This window comes from Acipenser ruthenus, chromosome 4, assembly GCF_902713425.1.
Source record: "Acipenser ruthenus chromosome 4, fAciRut3.2 maternal haplotype, whole genome shotgun sequence".
In the NCBI taxonomy this organism is placed as follows: Eukaryota; Metazoa; Chordata; class Actinopteri; order Acipenseriformes; family Acipenseridae; genus Acipenser; species Acipenser ruthenus.
In genome coordinates this window covers 74,027,402-74,044,831 of record NC_081192.1, presented here as the reverse complement: position 1 = coordinate 74,044,831, position 17,430 = coordinate 74,027,402, and the positions used below count along the sequence as shown (strand labels likewise).

Sequence of the window (17,430 nt, the reverse complement as noted above, 5' to 3'; positions counted from 1 at the left end):
ACACACACACACACACACACACACACACACACACACACACATATATATATATATATATATATATATATATATATATATATATATATATATATATATATATATATATAGATATATATTAGTCCCCCGTGAAAAAAGTGATCACAGATCGCGGTGCGATTTCACGGAATGCACCCTGGGCTATAGAATTATTGATTTTCCATGGCAACAAGCCTAACTTAGTATTCATAAGAACAAATTCAAGTTTATAAACATTCCACAAGGTGGCGCAGTGAGATTTTTGAATACCTATGCTTTGTTTATCTTGCTCAATCTGCTCTTAGAAAAGCAAACCACTCATTTTAGACACCAACGTGCTGTAGCTATTAAAATCCTGAGCTAACATGGATACATTTGCTAAGAGCAAACATGTGTCTGGAAGCAAAAGCCACTTAGGAAATAAAACAGCAGCGGGTCGTGCTGGGGAATATCCGAGACACTTGTATGAGGATGGGGGCAGACTGTGCAACGTTGTTTCTGAAGAAACTATCAGAGCCCTGTTTCCTCTACTTCAATGGGAAAGCAGGACTTTAAAACACCAGAACCAGTCCTGAGAAAATGGAGAACATTTTTAAAATGTATTTTTATTTTTCTTTCAGTCAATTTTATTCAGAATCAACACTATTTGAAGGAATATGACATTTGAAGGAATTGAGCAAAATATTTTCAGTATTGTTTCTAATTGCAGTTGCTCACTTTCAAAGTATTTTTTCCTTATAGCAGTAAAAACGCCAGTATTTATTTGATAATTTATTTTACTTTTCTGCTTGCTGACTGGCCTCACAATTTTGTTTTTGGAATTAATAAAAGTTATTAAAGTTTCAATAAATGTTTTTGTGGTTTCATTCTGCTACTTGTTTTAGCATGCACTGTAATAAACTTTGAAAACAGCTCTATAAAAAAAGAAATGAACAAAGAACCAGGTTGGTTTTAACTTATAAAAGGCTACCGCAGAATTCAAGAATTTGTGTTGCAGAAATCATGGACTCTTGCCGCAGAATTTGGAAAGATTTGCCGCGCTTTTCACGAGGGACTAATACATACACACACACACACACACAGTGTAGTACCTCTCAGGCAGATGAGCAGTCTACTCAAGAGTTTCACACATACACATGTACTCGCATACACAGAGACAAAGAGTGGTACTGTACCTCTCTGCCCAGGCCCCTCTCTGGCAGGTCAGCAGCCTCCTCAGGGATCTCCACTGTCGCAGCACAGCACTGTGGTGGTTGTTGATCTGCTTCAGCATATTTGCATAGCGCAGGTTCTCAGAGCGCATCCTCTTCAGGTAGGGCTCCACAATCAACTCCTGCACAGTACACATAGAGTGGGGTTACGACACAACAGAAACACATGCACTGCGTTGCACAGCATGGCACGGCACTGTACTAGACCAAGTAACAGAGCACAGAGCAGCTGGCACTAAACTTCTCTTTGAAAACAAATACAGTACAACGTCGCATATCTGACCCCCTGTGGACTGGGGTATAGGCGGATATGTGAAAAAGTTGGATTTGTGAACGTCTATAGAAAAAGCATCTACACATCCATAAATAGGTTAGTGAACAAAAACAACACGTAAACTGCTTTAAACATGGGGAAATGTTTTGCTTTAAAAGTAAGCAAATGTAAACGGGATTAATTAGCCTACAAATACACAGTTTTGCTATGCGGTTTGCTAAAGCCATCTCCACGCAAAGCTTTTTTTTTTTTTTTTTTAAATAAACAAAAAATAGAAAACAAAAACGGTAAATGTACAGTAACCTGCAACCGATGGCTTCTTAACTCTAGAAGTCCCTGCTTCCCTGGTCCTGCTTTCTTCATACCTCTGTCACGGTACTTTGCGCTCTTTCTTGATATTGCCAACAGCCGATAAGCAGCTTGGTTTGAATATTGCTTCAGATATTTTAAACAAACGGCCGGTAAGCACTGCATTTATTAAGCTTGCTTTGTTTAACTCAAATGCATTTAAAAGCTACAACAACACGCTGTCAATATCTGCAAGCGTGCGCTCCATCATATAAACACATTGCACATAAAAAAAGCTTTCTCGACTGGTGTACGTCACTGAAATGTCACTGCTACATGCAGCTGACTGACACACGCACACAGCATGTCTCTCTTAAAGGGGAACACACCAAAAAGCTGATTGCTAGAACGCTTTCTTTCTATTTCCATTGCGGAAGCTACACTTGCTGCCAATGCCATTATTTTCGTAGTCTACTTTTAATATTTAATTATTTACTTCTTTATTTAGCGAGGCAGTTAATTGATCAGGGCGGTTATATGACGATCGGATATGTGACGTTCCACTATGTTATCATATTTCTCTGAATCTGCCTTTAGATGGTTTTGAGTTAGGCTGGAGAATCTTAAGTGCTGGGCACTGGACACGTGACTACTTACTGTTTAAGGCGGCAGTGGTTTCGTCATGATATTGTGGATGAAGAATTCTGAAGTATTTTTTCCAATGAGGGACTTTATGAGCTCAGAGGAGTTTGTGTCTGCCCCTGTGGAAAGTGTACCTGGAACTTGGTCCTGCTATCAGCCTTCTCCTTCTCTCTCCGCAGAGAGCTGCTCATCAGTGCGTCGAAACAAGAGTTCCAGAAGTTAGACATCAGGTCGTGGCTCTTCCCAAACGTATCATCTTCATACTGAGCCATGACAGGCTGGACCTGGAGGAGTGCAGGGGAGACAAGGAGAGAGAGAGAGAGAGAGAGAGAGAGAGAGAGAGAGAGAGAGAGAGAGAGAGAGAGAGAGAGAGAGAGAGAGAGAGAGAGAGAGAGAGAGAGAGGAGGAGGAATTAAGAAAGAAAGAAAGAAAGAAAGAAAGAAAGAAAGAAAGAAAGAAAGGAGAGACAGATAGGGTAAATTACCTATTAAGAAAAAGAGGGGTAGGATTTGAAAGTGCTGGTAAACAATGCCAAATAAAGATGAAAAACACTCAAAAGTGATTGAAAAGTTTCATGCGCATGCGTATCGAATCTTACATACTGTAGGCCCATTCAATTTTTCAAATTTTGAGGTAATTTTTCCTATTTTGCCATCTTTAAACAGCGTCAGCCTTTGCCATGTTGATTAAGATTATGAGATCTGATAAATATAAAAAGATTATATTGCTTAAATATGGTTTAAATCGGCTGTGCGGTTGGAAGCGGATTGGGTAGAAAAAGAGCTGAGGAGCCTCACATGCTTCTCGATGAAGGTCTGCCACTCGACGGTCCTGCAGTAGTTCTGCAGGTCCTCAAACAGGGTGGCGCTGCCATTGGTGGGGGGCATGTTGGGCAGGAGGTGCTGCAGCTGCAGCATCTCATAGTGCTGGTCCAGCAGGGTTCTCACTATAGGAACCAGGTACGTGAAGGAGTCTGCATGCCCAGCCGCCAGCGAGTGAGAGAGCGGCCCGCCCAGCCTGCCCAGTAGGAAGCAGACCTCCTCCGTCCGCAGAGACATCACTGTCTGCAAGAGACTGTGCAGCTTCACACAGGCCATCGCACACACCTGCACAGGGGAGAGGAGACCACGTCAGTACAGAGAGGGTACACCGCCTTTATAAGTGCAAAAATAATCAACAAGGGAAGGAGGGAGGAAAGACAAACAGTCGGAAGCATTGCCGTTGTTGTGGGGAGCCCTGAATTCTTGGCAACACTGCTACTGAGAGTGGCCTGAAGTATGAAAAATAAATAAAGATGCTTTGGAACACCCAGAGGCGTATATATAAATCGTATGCAACAGCAATGCAGCACAACAAAATATATAATAATAATAATAATAATAATAATAATAATAATAATAATAATAATAATAATAATAATAATAAATCTGGAGAGGAAATGAAGAAGACAGAGAACCGTGGGACCAGGGTACTGACCTGTGCATTCTGCTGCTGGATGTAGCCAGTGATGATGCGCAGGCCGATCTGGGGCATCTCCCTCATGTCTGTGGCCCCGTTCACAGGGTAGTACCAGGCCTGCAGCTTGTCCAGCAGATTTACCACCCCTTCAAAAATCTGACAGCAGTGGGGAAAAAAAGTTATTTTAGAGACCGCCTCAAGAATTGAACACACAGGTATGCAGGAATCACTTTGTAGAGAATAACAGTATGAGGGACATTTTCTTCAATGGGACTGGCTTCCCTAATGCCTGTTTCCCCTTTTGTCTGCATTTAATATCCCAATCCTCGGCATCCAGTCTTCTTGTTTGGTATCCTTACCCTCCTTTCCCTGCGTTTCTCACAAGACATTGCAATCCCTACATTTCATGTCTTCTTCTGCCCTAGTCTACCAACGGAGCTAAAGACGACTGACAAACCAGATGATCTAATCCAACTTCTCAGGGTTTGGGTCATCGGGAACCCGGAGTCTTAAAGCGTTCACCAAACAAGTACAAATCTGAAAAACAGTCTCCTCGTGTACAGTCTCAACCTTAGTATAAACTCTCCAGTTGACGTCACAGTGTGTCAGCAGAGTATCCTCTCCTTACAACCTCCAGTCCACGTCTCCTACCTTCTCACTCCAGAGCGCCTGGTTGGCGTGGCCCTCGGCGAAGAGGAAGTCCTGCAGAAGGCGAAGCAGCTTGACCACGTTCTGGAGGTGGCCAGGCAGTGCGGCCCCCGTGGAGTCCTTGATGTCTGAAAAGGCAGACTCCAGCATCATCTCCAACAGGCTGGGGAGAGAACATGGCCGATCACTCAGCAGCTCAACCCAGGGCAATGTCAGGAACATTCTAGACATCAAGATTTGCCCATGCAACACCAGGCAATCTTTTCAAGCAACTTGACTGGGACATTTCTAAGCAAATTTCACTATGTGAATACAGTGGTAGCCATGGCCAGCTATTCACCTGTCGTGAAACTGCTGCAGTGCAATAAAAAAAAAACTCAGCGCTTTTTAATATCACAGTGATTATATTAATCCATTGCTTTCTTGTTTTATTTAATATGGTTAAACTGGGCAGTTAGGTAAAGTGACAGCATGTAAAAAGTGAAACTGAATTCCCAAATACACTTGTCTATTTTTTATTTTTTTTTGTATCTGCAACTGAATCCATTCTGTCTTGCTAAGAGCTGAATTTACTGATTTAGACCCACAATAAAATGTGCATTGATCAGTTTCCATCAGTACCATTCAGTTGGTTATAGAAAGTGCAAATGACACATGCCAGAGATCCACCGGTATATAGAGCGTTTTTATCTTACAGGTTCGGATATGACAGGTTCTACTGTATAGCCTAATAGCCTAACCATTAAAAACCTACAATTACAAAGGTTAGTATTATTATATTTTTTTTGTTTAATTAAATAAACACAATATTATCACTAGAATTGTATTTTTAATAAAGAATTTGTTTAACAACCCCCCACCCCCCTTATGCCATTTGGTTAGTATTTGTCATGGTGATAAAGTAAAAAACAAAACAAAAGCCTCTCCCCATATTGAAAAAGCAAAGCAGCCTCATATGACCAGTGAGAAGCTGATGTCATAGCCTGTCTCAGTGTGGACATCATTGAAGATAATGCAGGTACTGTAAGGAGGCAGTTCAAAAAATTAAACGATACACTCAGGTTTACATTTGATTAGTATTACACAAAAACACAGTTTTAAGATATTAACATGGGCATGTATAGTTCAATTGATACTACAGTTTTGCACTTTGTACACATTTATGTTGTAAAAAGAGGGGGGTGGGGGGCTTTATCTCGCCCACGTCTGGCTTTCACTTACTCCGCAGATAGAAAAGCTTTCAGTTAAATTATTCTTATTTGTTTATTTTTTAATGAAAAAGGATAACCTAATATATATATATATACACACACACACACACACACACAAACGCAGAGTTGTAGTCAAAACTCAAAAAATGCTCATTCAAAAGTATTAATACCCTTTGATGCTATGATAGTATTGTCTACAAGGTGCTAGAAATTTAAATATGATAATGCGGAACCTAATTCTAGAGAAGTTTAGAAAATTCTGGATTGTAGGTGAACATTCTTAGAGAGTATAAAAGGGTTAGGCATAGGATGACTGCTGTCATTACCAATAAGTCAATATGGGAAAAAGTAAAGATCTATCTGGAAGACCTTAGGCAGAAAATTATTGTCATGAAGCTGGAGAAGGATACAAGAAGCATTTGACTATCCCAATTTCAGCTATTGTTTCTATTATCAAGAAGTACAAGACTCATGGTACTATCACAGCGCTCCCTCGGTCTGGAAGAAAGAAGGTTCTTTCACCAAGAACAAGTAGAAGAATTGTGAGGAAGGTTAATAACAATCAGAGATTGACCACCAAAGATATTCAAAGTTAATTGGCTGCAAGTGGGACTGGGGTTTCTATTTCAACCATAGGTCGAGTATTGCATGGTGAAGGTCTCAATGGTCGCAGGCCAAGGAAAAAGCCACACTTAGGAAAACTTCATAAGGACAATCGCTTGAACTTTGAAAAACAGCATTTGGATGATGGATATGAGTTCTGGTCAAAGGTTTGGTGGAGTGATGAAACAAAAAAAAAAAAGAGCTACTTGGTCACGCTTATAGTCATTACGTTTGGAGAAACTCTGTTGAGGCGTACAAAGAAACATACACCATACCTACTGTCAAGCATGGAGGTGGTAATACCCTTCTATGGGGCTGTTTTTCTTCTAATGTGTGACTAAGGCGGCTGTAGGGGTGACGTCAGACCCAGAAGACACACAGTACTGCGAGTGAAATGACAAATGCGCTGCTTGCGCGTTTATTAAATGAACAAAATAAAAGGTTTAAACAAAACACTTCTACAAAACAAACGGCATGTTGGCCAAACAAACAGACAAACAAACAAACCAACAAACTGTGGACAAAACAAACAAACAGATACAGAACAAGTACCGTGCTGTTTCCACTCCCAACACGCGTAGCAATTGTTGTGATTTTATATTTTATTTCTCTCCTCTCTCTCTCACGTTCACCACTGCGAACACACCAACCCTGTGTGCATGAAACATTCATTCTTTTATACAGCTGTGCCGAGACTCGATTGCTAATCAATCATTCAATTGAATCTCGGCACAGTCTGCACGTGGACTAATTGTGCACTTCCCCATGCTGAAGTACCTGACCCGAACCTGTAACTTGGCGATCAATTAAGCCCAGCCACATGTTATAATAGGAGCCAGATCCTTTGTTGAGAGAGAGAGAGAGAGAGAGAGAGAGAGAGAGAGAGAGAGAGAGAGAGAGAGAGAGAGGGGAGAAAGAGAGGGAAAGAAAGAAAAAGAAAGAAAGCATCATGTTATAGTTTGGAGAATTTGATTCTTTTTTTTTTTAAACCTTTTGTTTAGTTTTGTAAATTATTATTATCAAAATTATCAAAATCCCCTTAAACCAATTTATAAGCTATTCAACTGATTTGCACTCCACTTAACATCAGTTCAAACTGCATGAATAATCACTTGTCCTGTCATGCAGCAACTGCTGGCTGTGGTGTGTCTGTTCTCACTTCAGTGTTTAGTTTCAAAAAGGAAATTATTTGGACATAACCAGAAAGTCTGAAATAATTGCTCTGTCAAATCAGACCAATGAGAGAATTTTGCTTTGGGAAATGAGTGTATATGCCCTACAATATACGTACTGATATTTAAAAAAAATATATTAAATCACAGACCTGAAAGATAAAGCACTAAGCTACAGTATATTCAACATCGAACTGTTTGAAATATTAGGTTATTTGTATGTTTTTGATCAAGATTTGTAAGATCAAATTAAAAAGTGTAGTATTTTGTTTTAGAAGATGGCCTTCTGTAGTGACCTGATCTTCGGCGTGTGACACCTCCTGAACTCTCCCCCGTTCCCATTCTAAGTTTTGTTTTACTATTACAGTATGTAGCTCATGATTGAGTTTTAATCAGTTCTTAGTGACAGGAGAACACTTTTAACACACCAAACCTTCACGCTCTCTCTTTGCACCCCACCCCCCTCACTCCCCTCTCCACCCTCACCCCTCACCCCTCACCCACCTGCGCTTGATGTCGTCGGGGGGCCGGACGAGCTCGCAGGACGAGCCCAGCTTGGTGAGGACGGAGAAGACCTGCCCACGCTCCTTCCAGACAGTGTCGTCACTGCCTTCCACCCCACGCCATGTCACAGAGAACACGATGTTAGTGAGCAGGTTACATAGCTCCTCCTCCGGGGTTTGCTGTGGAGACCAGGGACAGGGAGAATAACTGGTAAGAAAGCGAGTCAGGTAATGAAATGTACAGCGTAGTGGCCTACAGGAAGCATCCAGACACTTAGCATGGTACAAGAGACTGCTGCATGTAAAATAGGGCAAATTCAATTAAATTATTCACAACTGCCTGGGGACAGGTAAGAGGGAGATTGACTACATGTAGTCATTTTCATCCCACACTTAGGGTTACTGGTGTGGATGAACTGTTATATAGACACATATATAAATATTTCTATACAGACGAGTATATGTGTGTTGCTGGTGTCAGACACAAACACAGAGCGGCCCAGCTCAGTACCTGGGGGTTGCTGGTGTTGGAGGTGTTGTCCCCAGGATGGGGCTCCTGGAAGCTGCTCTCATCCAGCACGTTGGACAGACTGGAGCTCTTGCGTACCCTCATGCCTGGGAAGGGTTTGAAGGCCTCCAGGGGGGAGGGGGTGTCAGCCTGGCTGACGGGGGTGTGGCTGCCGCTCTCCACGGTGGCCAGCGAGCCAGTGCTGGCCAGCTCCAGGCCCAGCTCAAAGGGGGAGGACCCAAAGGGAGAGAATGGGGAGTACAGCAACTCCTCCTCCTGGGCCCCGGGGATATCAATGGTGTTGGAGGAGGAGTGGCTGGTCACGTCCTGGGAGTCGAAGGAGTTCCCGCACGATTTTATCTTTATCCTCTGGGGGCAACTGCTGTTGCATGGAGACAGAGAGAGGGCAGAGAAGCCTTCAGAGACATTCAAGTCGGGGGACTCATAGCCGAAGGGCAGGAAGACGTCGGACAGCTCTCCTCCCGTTCCAATTCCCTTTGCCCTTGTCTCCTGGGGGTTCTCCAGCATGGAAGAGTCCTGTCGTTGCAGGTCCAGTGTGTCACTGTTTAGGGAGCTGGAGAGGCTGGCTGCCCGAGACTTGTACGACTCCTTCACGTACAGCATGGTCAGAGTGTCCTGCCAGCCAGCCTGCCGCGCCAGCTGACGTACGTTGTCCTGGTTCGAGTAGATGAGGTGGAAGAGCTGCGGGAGAGGAAAAAAAAACAAGACAAGAGGTTGGTAACTATTTGAGGAGTGAAGCGTGAAAATATTTTGGGATACAAATGTAGGCATAGAAGGGTACTGCACATAGTGGAAATTAACCTGAAATGCAGAAGCAGGAAGATGTGTTAAACGTACCTTGCGACAGACATCCAGTCTGACAGTGAGATCCGCTCTGTGAGACAGGTACACCACTGCGATCAGATCCCGGTAGTTGGGGTTCACATCTAGGGTGAGGGGGTGTAGAGAGCAGGTTAATAAGAGCAGCACAGGGATTTAAATTCTCAAATGAAACCATGCAGTCATCCCAACTCAGGTGGAACCAATTCTGGGAAAGTGTTACATAAACTACATGAGATGGAGTAAAGGGGTTCCAGGGCAGGTTTTGTCTGTCCATCCAAAAGAAAAGCAGTAACTCACACACATGGCGAAAAACAGCCTGAAAGTGTTAAAAATGCTACATTCTATGACATTTTTTTAGACGTGCAAAAGGTCTTACAGCAACAAAAAAGTGATGCAAATCAGTGTCGCAAGAGGTTGAGTTACCCCTGTTGATCCACCTGAGCTGGACCTAACTGTAAATGAATAATAAAAAAACTAAGGCACAGGAAGGAGCTTAGAAATCAGACGTAAAAGCAGTCTATGTGTTTATCTTGTCTTCGGGAGTCAGGGATAACAGGTTTCATTGAGTAACATATTTCTGAGCAGATACAGACTAAAATCCTGGAGCAGGACCGACATTTTTACAAAATGCAGGCATGTTCCAACGCAAATCTTAGAGAGAGGCTTCAAGCATATAATCTCCAGATAAGTTCAACTACAACATGGCAAGAATAGGGGGTCACCTGCGACGAGGACCTGCTCTGAGAGACAGCGAATGAGAGACATGGAGACTGGGACCTCGTTTAGGCAGCTGATCAGGCCTTGGTAGCCAATGTCCTTCAGCTTCAGACGGTGCTTACTCCTCTCGGGAACCTTATCAAACTTCAAGATCTTATACAGGATCTGGAGAGAGAAGGAGAGGGAGGAGAAGGGGACATTTAGATGTAAAAGGTCAGGGTTACTTTTCTGAAGTTAATCAAAAGGGCCTCTGAGTTTGCACGGCCCATTACAAATGTAATGGGGATACATTACTACAAGGTAGCTCAATAAACGACAATGTCCAAGTCCATACTGTATGTGGATTATTCTCTGTATAGGGATACCAAAAAAAGTCTATCCAATGTAACATTCATAACATATTTTCTCTGGAAAATGGCATTATCTTTAAAACAAAGAAGTAAGAAAGATACATAATGTAAAAAATAGAAAATAAATAAGTAAAGGCACTCTGCGTGTAGTGCAGGATGCACCGTATAGCCTGGAGGTCGCCGGTTCAAGTCCAGGCTATTTATTATTATGTATTTCTTAGCAGACGCCCTTATCCAGGTCGACTTACAATTGTTACAAGATATCACATTATTTTTACATACAATTACATTTTTTTTTTTACACACAGTTAGCCTACCCATTTATACAGCTGGGTTTTTACTGGAGCAATCTAGGTAAAGTACCTTGCTCAAGGGTACAGCAGCAGTGTCCTCCACCGGTGATTGAACCCACGACCCTCCGGTCAAGAGTCCAGAGCCCTAACCACTACTCCACACTGCTATTCCACTGCCGGCCCTGGACGGAAGTTTCTAGGGGGCGGTGCACAATTGGTCGAGTGGGGAGGGCTTAGGTCGGCTAGGGTGTCCTTGCCTCACTGCGCACCAGCGACCCCTGTAGACTGGCTGGGCGCCTGCAGGCCTGCCTACAAGCGGCCCAGAGCCGCGTGGTCCTACGACACTGTAGCTCTGAGGTAGCTGCATGGCGGGCCTGCAGAGTGAAAAGAAGCGCACACGTTTCGGGGGACGCGACTGTTTGTCTTTGTCTGTCCCGAGTCAGCGTGGGGGTGGCAGCGGTGAGCCAGGCTTATGAATTGGGCATTTTCAAATTGGGGAGAAAATGGGGTAAAATACAATTGGCGATTCCAAATTTTTAAAATAAATAAATAAAATACAAAATAATAATAATAATAATAATAATAATAATAATAATAATAATATAGAAAACAATGTTTAAAACTGGTATATTTTAAATTGTGAAATAGGGTGTTTGTCTTTTTCAGATCTATGTTCTATGGTCTGATGTACCAATAACTGGAACACATTTTTCTTTTCATGGTATGTTATTTGTGTATTTACTCTCAGAAAACGACCCATATACGGTGCTCCTTGCTACTCCTTATGATTAGGTAATTTGGTTAATTCAGTTATTACGCAACCCTGATTAGCACCAATACTGAACTACCTGACTGATACATATACCTGCTGTATATTTTACTGTACAAGGTTTCTTCACTAGTTCACAGTTTTCAATATTTCATATATATGGAGCGCAGTTCATAAATCTATAAATATTCCCTCTGATGTGCCCATCACTTTGTCCCCTCTCCCTGCACCCTCACCTTGAAGACCCTCTCCCTCAGCTCGTCGCTGTATTTCTTCTGCAGGAGGAGGGAGTACAGCACCTCGATGTGGCCTGTGTCGAAGAGCAGTCCAAAGAGCTGCTCCCGTGTGGGGCCTCCGCGTAGCAGCCCGTGGATCACCTCCAGAACACCGCACACCTGGGGCAATGAGGGGCAAATGCAGGGGCTTCAGGACCCTGACAACTTCTGGACCAGGGGTTCACAAATTTGTTTGTTTGGGACACACACACACACACACACACACCTTTTTTTTAAAAAAAATATTTGAATAGGGACCCCCAAAATTGAAAACTGAGGAAAAGGCAAAAACGCAAGCAAAAAAGAACTACTGTACTGAAGCGAAAGTGATGTTTATTGTATATTCTCTGTATGTATGAAAAGGTACGGAATTTAGAGCACTGGTTCCCAATCTCTCCCAGCCCCTACAACTATTTATCCTGTTCTTCAACTCTTTTCCAGTTTACCCTAACCAGTTCCTGCCCTCTTCTCTAATCCCAATGTATTTGCAGTCTTTCCATTCCTCTAATCCCCTGAATACCATGACCCCCAACCCCCCCCCGCCCCTCGCTCCCAGAGGCCCCGGGTACCTGCTGCTCGTCCTGGACGGCGGCTGCATATGACAGGATGCTCTGCAGCTCCTCCGGAGCCACAGCCCGCGATAGGAACTCTCGGACCAGCTGGAAGAGAGAAGTCTGCACCGTCCGCACATCATCCATTGGGACCGCACCGTCCTTCTCACCCCTGCACCACAAAGACATGGAGATGCAAACACAGGAACACACGCCCAATTTGTACCTATTCAGAATCTGCCTGTAACTATTCATTAGAACATCACTCTAAGTAGGTTGCTCCTTTTCAAAAGTTTCTGTTTTTTCCCCCAAGGGGCTCACAAAATCCTTCTATGCAGATAATATATTGCTACTACTACAACTACTACAGATATTATTATTATTATTATTATTATTATTATTATTATTATTATTATTAATAATAAGCAACTATAGACTGTGAATATTACTGTACTAAAGGCTTTTAAAACCTCAACTGTGAAAGTGCTGCACACAATGTGGCGATGTTCATACAGTTCTGTATCAACCCCACCCTCACCCGTAGTGCGTCCTGATGGAGTCCAGGACGTACTGCACTCCGTATTTCCTGCGGATCCGCTGCTTGTTGTCTTTGATGATGGACGATACATACTGAATGTGTCCTGCAGAACAGAGCAGCAAATCCACAAATTGCACATTAAAACACCCTGTCATTGTGCTGCTCTGACTGGACAACCTTCCAGGAGAATGCCAGCAAAGCATGCAATCCTGTGCCATTCCTCTTATTTTTTTACTCAATACTCCCTCTTCTTCCTCTTGCTCTTCCGCCTCTCCCACCCTCTTTCCCTGAGCATCACTAACCTCCACCCGCTACCTCCCTCTCTCTCTCCCAGACTGTGCTCTCCCCATGCCACCTTTTCCCTCTGTCTGCTGCTGCCTGACGGTCACTCCTTCTCCCCTCTCCTGGGCATCACACCCATCTCCAACCCTAAATCCCTCGCTGTGGTGGTGGTCCCATCCTCCTTCTCCCCCCACTTCTCCTCATCCCCCCTCCCGTCCCCCTCCTCTCCTCCGTCCCCTTCCCCCTCCCGTCCCTCTCCCCTCCTCCTCTCTTCTTCTCTCCCCTCCCCTCCCTCATACCGAGGCGGACAGCGAAGTCGCCATGGCTCCAGATGCGGAAGTCAAAGAGCAGGTGCTGGTAGAGGTAGTGCAGCAGGACATTGTTCCCCTCACTGCACGTCTGCTCTATCAGGAACTGGCACGCCCTCAACACGTTCATGTCTATCAGCTGGCTTGGCACCTGGGAAAGGCAGAGAGAGAAGGGCAGTCATTAACAGACCAGTCACAGAGCATGTATTTGACCATTAACAACTGCCAATTTTAAGATCATTAAAAACACCCGTGACACTCCAAAATAGTTCCAAAATAATTAAATTTTTAACACTTATTTAAAAGTTTTTGAAAAAACAAATAAAACTTAAAAAAAACTCTAAACATGGTTTATGTAATGTAATTTTAATTAAATAATGGAAAGCTGAAAGAAAAAGAAAAAACAAGAAATATATTTTATTAACAAAAACTAAAATTATTTTACTGCCACAAAAGGTAATTTTTCTTGTACAAATCTCCACAACTAAAACACGACCAACAGAATCATAAAACACAGTTATCAAATGCAGATAACAAGTCTTTTTTCCTAAAAGCAAAAGTTACATGACCCCAATACGGCAGCCATCTAAGGTCATAGGACAAAGTGAAGGACACCTTTAGATTTTGCCTGAGGTGTGTCTACTATGTGTAAAATACGAAGTAGGCAACTCAAAGGGTAAAACAGATAGCTGAAGTTGAACTACAGACAAGGGCTGTGGCTGAATCACCATTCAGCACATAGGAGGAGATGCAAAGCCAGATGCCTCGAGGCAGCACGTGACACAACTTTCCCAGTCCAGTCTCAAACCACAGTCCTGTTAAGTAGAATAAAACCTGTTGAGCAATGGAAAGCGCACAATGCAGAGGTGGAAAATGTGTGCAGTGCCCCCAGTCTGAGAATCCATCGCTCTGTGTGAGCCATTCCTCCCAGGGGAGTCCAGTGTGTGTGTGTGTGTGTGTGTGTGTGTGTGTGTGTGTGTGTGTGTGCAAAACATCCTACAAAGGGATGACGGCTTTCCCAGAGGATGCACCATGAGCTCAGCAGTGGCTATGTTCACTTGCCGACTGCAGTATCCCTCAACTGTGACTTTAGAACTGGCATCAGGGAGGAGTGCCTCAGTGCAGACTTCCTTTGTGTTTACACCTGAAACACTAATTGGAAGTCCAGAAGTTCCTTTCCATATGTATGTACACTTTTGAGATCACCTAAAGACTGTCCCGTTTACACTCAGATACTGGGTACAATCCTAAAAGGAGATGACAAAGTAAGCCCTAGCCAATACTTTATGCACAGCTCAGGAGACAAGGACCATGCAGGGGACAAAGCTGCAGTGGAGACAGACTTAGGACAGAAGGAAGGAACCCATTTTTATATTTATTTATTTATGGTGACAGATGGAATGGGTTACCAAGCAACATGGTTGCTGCCTAACAACGGATAAATTAGCCACCAAGAACTGGGCAAACACGGATGGCCATACGGCTGTTTGTGACTTTTCTGAAATTCTTATTAAGCCAATTAGTTTCAACAGAAGCAGCAATCTTCTGGAGCACATTGCTGACTATTTGAAGCCCAGCTGCTGGGATGAACTCATCGCGCAGTCCTCTGTTTCGCACTGGTGCCCCGATCTCCTGCATACTCCTTAGTATGTACAAAAGTTGTCCCCTACATAAAGGTAATAATTAGCAAGGTTAGATTTAAAAGCATGTGGGTTTCATTCTTTCCCTCCTTATTATTATTATTATTATTATTATTTATTTCTTAGCAGACGCCCTTATCCAGGGCGACTTACAATCGTAAGCAAAAACATTTCAAGCGTTACAATACAAGTAATACAATAAGAGCAAGAAATACAATAACTTTTGTTCAAGTAAAGTACAAGTTTGACAAACCACAATTCAATAATACAGCAGGTAATAGTGATAGTTACATCAGGATATGATTAAATGGTGATAGTTACATCAGGATGTGATTAAATACAAAGTACTACAGGTTCAAAACTTGGCAGATTAGTGTATTCTGAAGTACAGGATTAAATGCAGTAAAATAGGGGCTGATAAGAGCAAAATAAAGCACATTTACATGAAGGGTGATAGTGTCCCAGGATACAAACAGAGGAGTTCTACAGGTGCTCTTTGAAGAGGTGAGTCTTAAGGAGGCGCCGGAATGTGGTCAGGGACTGGGCACTTATGCATAACTCAACTGAGGTATCCCACCCTGTCTCCACTGGGGATGGCCATTCTGGTCCTACTGGTCCTATTAACAAAGACCCTTCAAAACAAACAATTATAAATCAACCACGTCTTAAAATTCACAGCTGAGTATGGCTAGGTATTCTTTTTTAAGATTTCCCACAAAAACAGCAGTGTAATTTCCAGCTTACCTACTTACATGACAAGCTGATATCTCTTGACTTCAGCCTAAGAAGCAGGCACGGTAATTTAAGACGTTACCATATTGAAAAACAGTAAACGTAGTGAACTAAAGCAGGGTTAGCTGCTGCAAGGAAAAAAGTTTATTTGAAACTGATCATTTTAGGAACGTTGACAGCAGAACGCATATGGGGAGGGGGAACCATTAAAAATGAAATGTACAGGGGGCTCCCAAGTGGCGCATCCGGTAAAGGCGCTACCTATAGCCTGGAGGTCGCCGGTTCGAGTCCTGCTATTCCACTGCCGACCGTGGACAAGCACTTCCAAGGGGTGGCGCACAATTGGCAGAGCGTCGCCTGGGTGGGGAGGGTTTAGGTCAGCCAGGGTGTCCTCAGCTCACCGCGCACCAGCGACCCCTGTAGACTGGCTGGGCATCTGCGGGCTTGCCTGTAAGCTGCCAGAGAGCTGCGTTGTCCTCTGACACTGTAGCTCTGTATCTGGCTGCATGGTGGGCCTGCAGTGTGAAAAAAAGCGGTCGGCTGACGGCACACGTTTCGGAGGACAGTGTGTGTTCGTCTTCGCCGCTCCTGAGTCAGCGCAGGAGTGGTAGCGGTGAGCTGAGCTTAAAATAATTGCCTACTTCAAATTGGGAGGAACGGGGTAAAAATCAATTGGCGACTAATAAATAAAAAAAAAATAATAATAATAATAATAAAAAAAAAGAAAAGTATTGCCGCTTACTTGATTGCAGAAGAATCTAAACTTAGCTTTCAGATTGTGGTAATGAAAAAGAGATGTTTGGAAATATCTAAAATATATGATATTGTGTTTACTGAGGTGTATTTAACATTGTAAATAACTGAACGAAGTCACAAACTTAAACTTGTTTTTTACTTAAACAATAAATGGGTACATGTACAGTAAAAAACTTAAGAGCTGGCTGTGTTGCATGCTCTCAGACCAGGGCTCCACTAACACTGAGCATGCGAGCTGCAGCATGCTATTTCCCATATTACAACTGAACACAATCAGAGGTGCCGTCACCAATTCTATACAATGAGTTAACTGCAGTCATCAGCTGCATAGATTAACCATTCAACAGAATGAGGCAACAAACAAGTGAGTACTTATATAAGTTACTGTTTTAGTATCACTGTAGTGTCTTAACAAGTTGTTGTATTTTAAGCAGTTGAATGTGGTAGCAACCAACTTGCTCCTAAGGTGTACACATGCCAACAGTCCCTATATGGTCGGGCTGTGCACTTTATGAGGCTGACACATCTGCTGATCACTAACTTACCGGTATACAAAGGTAAGAACGATTCATTGGTGTCTGTGTTTACTGTCATGCTGGTCGTGTGATGTTGAGTTGAGGGGATTATTATTATTATCATATTATATGATATTGTGTTTTTTGCATATGACCCCTCTTGTGTATGATGCATATAGCACAACCCCCCCCCCTCCCCCTGAAACCTCGTATAAAGACAGTCAAGCCCTTGCAAACCTGCAAGACTTGTATCTGTTTACTTACACAGCTTGATTGACAAGCTGTTTGCTTTGAAGAGAGTGGCTTTGATTGGTGTTGCAGCTGTCAC

General features: G+C 43.1%; 1 protein-coding gene across 4 annotated transcripts in view; it reads right to left on the bottom strand.

The window, feature by feature from the left end:
* Window positions 1-17,430, bottom strand: part of LOC117400205 (neurobeachin-like protein 2) — a 118,861-nt gene that overhangs the window by 19,095 nt on the left and 82,336 nt on the right. For all 4 annotated transcript variants that reach the window (XM_059022770.1, XM_059022768.1, XM_059022771.1 and 1 more), the window contains 13 exons: window positions 13,451-13,610; window positions 12,870-12,972; window positions 12,350-12,503; window positions 11,742-11,900; window positions 10,099-10,258; window positions 9,392-9,480; window positions 8,537-9,235; window positions 8,027-8,205; window positions 4,540-4,699; window positions 3,907-4,044; window positions 3,228-3,536; window positions 2,565-2,714; window positions 1,191-1,348 (listed from right to left, as the gene is read on the bottom strand). In XM_059022770.1, the coding sequence (XP_058878753.1) occupies window positions 1,191-1,348; window positions 2,565-2,714; window positions 3,228-3,536; window positions 3,907-4,044; window positions 4,540-4,699; window positions 8,027-8,205; window positions 8,537-9,235; window positions 9,392-9,480; window positions 10,099-10,258; window positions 11,742-11,900; window positions 12,350-12,503; window positions 12,870-12,972; window positions 13,451-13,610 (2,618 nt within the window). The remainder of the gene's footprint in view (window positions 1-1,190; window positions 1,349-2,564; window positions 2,715-3,227; window positions 3,537-3,906; window positions 4,045-4,539; window positions 4,700-8,026; window positions 8,206-8,536; window positions 9,236-9,391; window positions 9,481-10,098; window positions 10,259-11,741; window positions 11,901-12,349; window positions 12,504-12,869; window positions 12,973-13,450; window positions 13,611-17,430) is intronic.